The sequence below is a fragment of the Solanum tuberosum genome, unplaced genomic scaffold, assembly GCF_000226075.1.
Source record: "Solanum tuberosum cultivar DM 1-3 516 R44 unplaced genomic scaffold, SolTub_3.0 scf00149, whole genome shotgun sequence".
NCBI classification, from domain to species: domain Eukaryota; kingdom Viridiplantae; phylum Streptophyta; class Magnoliopsida; order Solanales; family Solanaceae; genus Solanum; species Solanum tuberosum.
The window spans coordinates 1340152-1342675 of record NW_006239072.1 but is presented as its reverse complement, the minus strand read 5'-3'; the positions used below and the strand labels follow the sequence as shown (position 1 = coordinate 1342675).

Genomic DNA, 2524 nt, shown 5'->3' with positions numbered 1-2524 from the left:
ACGATTCGTCATTATAGATAATCCACTCTCCAAAATTTACTTGTGCTTGTGATAAAAATGAAGTAGGATATTTTTCGACTATAATCAAATTATAAACAATACTGTTTATACTCATTCTTTTATAAATTGATGAAAGAAATTTATGATATCGGACATTAATTGAATATTTAGCATTGTGTTTGGGAGGATAATTATAATAAACGGTATTTCCGTCATGTATAATTTCGCCATCCCAATAAATCGAATATAGAAGACTTTTATGTTGTAGGTGCTATCAACTATGTTTGAACGTCCTCCTTAAATAGAGATCGGAGGATTTTTCATAATAAAAAAATAAAAATACATAGTAAAATAATTTTTTCCATTTTTATGATATGTCAAATCAATATAATTGTATGACAAACACTACAAAAGCTTCATAAAGAGATAAAAACGTGAATTATTCCTGTTTGTAAAGTGGAATTTTTTCTTCCACTTTATAAAGTGTAAGAAAAAGTTCCACTTTACAAAGTGTAAGAAATAGTTCCATTTTATAAAGTGTAGGAAATAGTTCCGTTATATATTAAAATATACACGTTATGAGACTAACGGAAAACGTTTAGAATATTAGATAAAGTGGAATTTTTTCTTCCACTAAGCCTATTTTAGTTACTTCCTAAATTAGTGGCTTATTTTGGTCACTTTTATATTTTTGTGGCTTATTTAGGTTCCCTCCTCCTTATATGCCTTGATATTAACTAGTTCAAATATTCTCCTTCAATTTAAATACATATGGGTGTGTTTGGTACGTAACCAAAAAAATATCATTTCAAGAGCATTTGTACGTAACCTTGCAACACACTATAGGAATTGTCGGAGTGGGATATATGGTCACGGCAAGGAGTTGGGGGTGTTTAGTGGGTGAGAATTAAAGATATAATAAACATAAAATGTCGCTTATAAAATTTGTTTTTCTAAAAACAAAATCAAATCTTATGTCTAAACAAACATGGTGACTTATAACATGATAAAAAGGCACTCCAATCAGCTTTTGATAGACCAAACTTTAGTTGTGTAAAAGATTGTTACTAGATACATGATTAATTAGATAAAAAAAAAATAACATATATAATTTCATGATTAAACCTTTTGACTTTAATACACAGGACATGATTATTAAGTATATATTGTTGTCATACTCAAATCATTCCATTAGACACGTGGCATAACGAGTCATTGGTTGATGAAACTGTTGCAAAACTCCAAAGATCACATTGATCTTGTTGATAATCATGATTAGAAGTGGCAGCTCCCAAAATATTAGTATTGTATTGGTGGTCATAATCATTAATTGTTTGGCCATTAAGATGTGAAGCTACAAGACGATCAACGGCAATCCAATTATTCAATTCCCCTTCACATGAATTTGGATGTCCACTTGGGGTATCTAGGTTTGGAAGTTGCATGAATTTGTCATGGAAATTAGTGTCATGATAATTATTCATCATGACATGGTTTTCTTCCTTGCATGTGCTTGATCTCATGTAATGGAGTAGTTGTTCTAAGGGTCCTTCATCATTAGGATAAAGTCTAGTATTTGAAATTGACTGACTTGTTGTCTCGAATGATTTGACATGATTTTTCTTCTTGAATATACGACAAATAACCCAACCTTCTTCTTGTGTGGAGGCAATAGTAGTAATATGATCATCGAATCTATACTCATGCATGATCCAATCAGATTTTTGGCCATGAGGTGCTCTACCTTTGTAGAAAACCAATGTCTTCCTCATACCAATCCTTCGAGAATTTGAATATATGACTTTGTCACGCCCCGTAGCTTTCCAAAATCCAGCAGCTGTTGCTCTATTTGTCCTTGTACCCGTTGGATACTTTTTGTCCTTGTGACTAAAGAAATACCAATCATTTTGTGGAGTTGATCCAATTTTACACTTGTCTATAAATATTAGTTACACAAAAACAAAACTATATTATATATATTATTACCTTAATTAATGTGTATATATATAAATGTAAAAAAATAAAACATACAAACCTTGAATATCCCAAGGTTCAAGCTTATTGAGATCAACTTCTTGGATTACATCCAAATCAATCTTCTCATTTGCAACTTTCTTCTTCAAGTAATATTGTAATAGCTCCTCTTCTGTTGGATGAAATCTAAACCCTGGTGGGACTTGAGATTGTCCATTTACAGAAATACTCATTTCCTCTGGCATACAAATATAATTTAATTTTTTTAAGTGTGGAGAGATCAAGCAACGTAACTTATATAAGTCAAGAAAAAATGAAGATGTGGTTAATTAAAAAAATAATTATATAGCCAAAAATAATGTTGGAATGTCATTTTATGTAGTTATGGTGGGGGCAATTTTAACTATGCATAGAGAAGAGCAAGCCACCTGCATAGAAAAAGAGAGTTTACTGGTATGGCCCAGAAATAGGTACAATATGTGGGATGCCACAAAGAAAGAAAGTAACAAAAAGTACCACTATATATATTCCCTCCGTCCCATTTTATATG

General features: G+C 31.2%; 2 protein-coding genes across 2 annotated transcripts in view; both read right to left on the bottom strand.

The window, feature by feature from the left end:
* LOC107061549 (uncharacterized) overlaps positions 1-231 on the bottom strand; it is a 1625-nt gene extending 1394 nt beyond the window's left edge. Inside the window, exon 1 of the mRNA XM_015310956.1 lies at positions 203-231. Coding sequence (XP_015166442.1) covers positions 203-231 — 29 coding nt within the window. The remainder of the gene's footprint in view (positions 1-202) is intronic.
* An 803-nt stretch (positions 232-1034) lies between these two features.
* Positions 1035-2244, bottom strand: LOC102584189 (NAC domain-containing protein 43). The gene is made up of 2 exons (XM_015310959.1): positions 2036-2244; positions 1035-1936 (listed from the first exon to the last, which is right to left on the bottom strand). The coding sequence occupies exons 1-2, from the start codon at positions 2217-2219 to the stop codon at positions 1179-1181; spliced, it is 942 nt and encodes a 313-aa protein (XP_015166445.1). The 5' UTR covers positions 2220-2244; the 3' UTR covers positions 1035-1178.
* Between the last annotated feature and the right edge of the window lie 280 nt (positions 2245-2524).

Excerpts from the sequence above, each read along its gene's own strand:
- LOC102584189 (XM_015310959.1), bottom strand. The coding sequence starts at position 2,219 with ATGCCAGAGGAAATGAGTATTTCTGTAAATGGACAATCTCAAGTCCCA. Across the intron at positions 1,937-2,035 it reads TGAACCTTGGGATATTCAAG|ACAAGTGTAAAATTGGATCA; the intron begins GTTTGTATGTTT and ends TAATATTTATAG.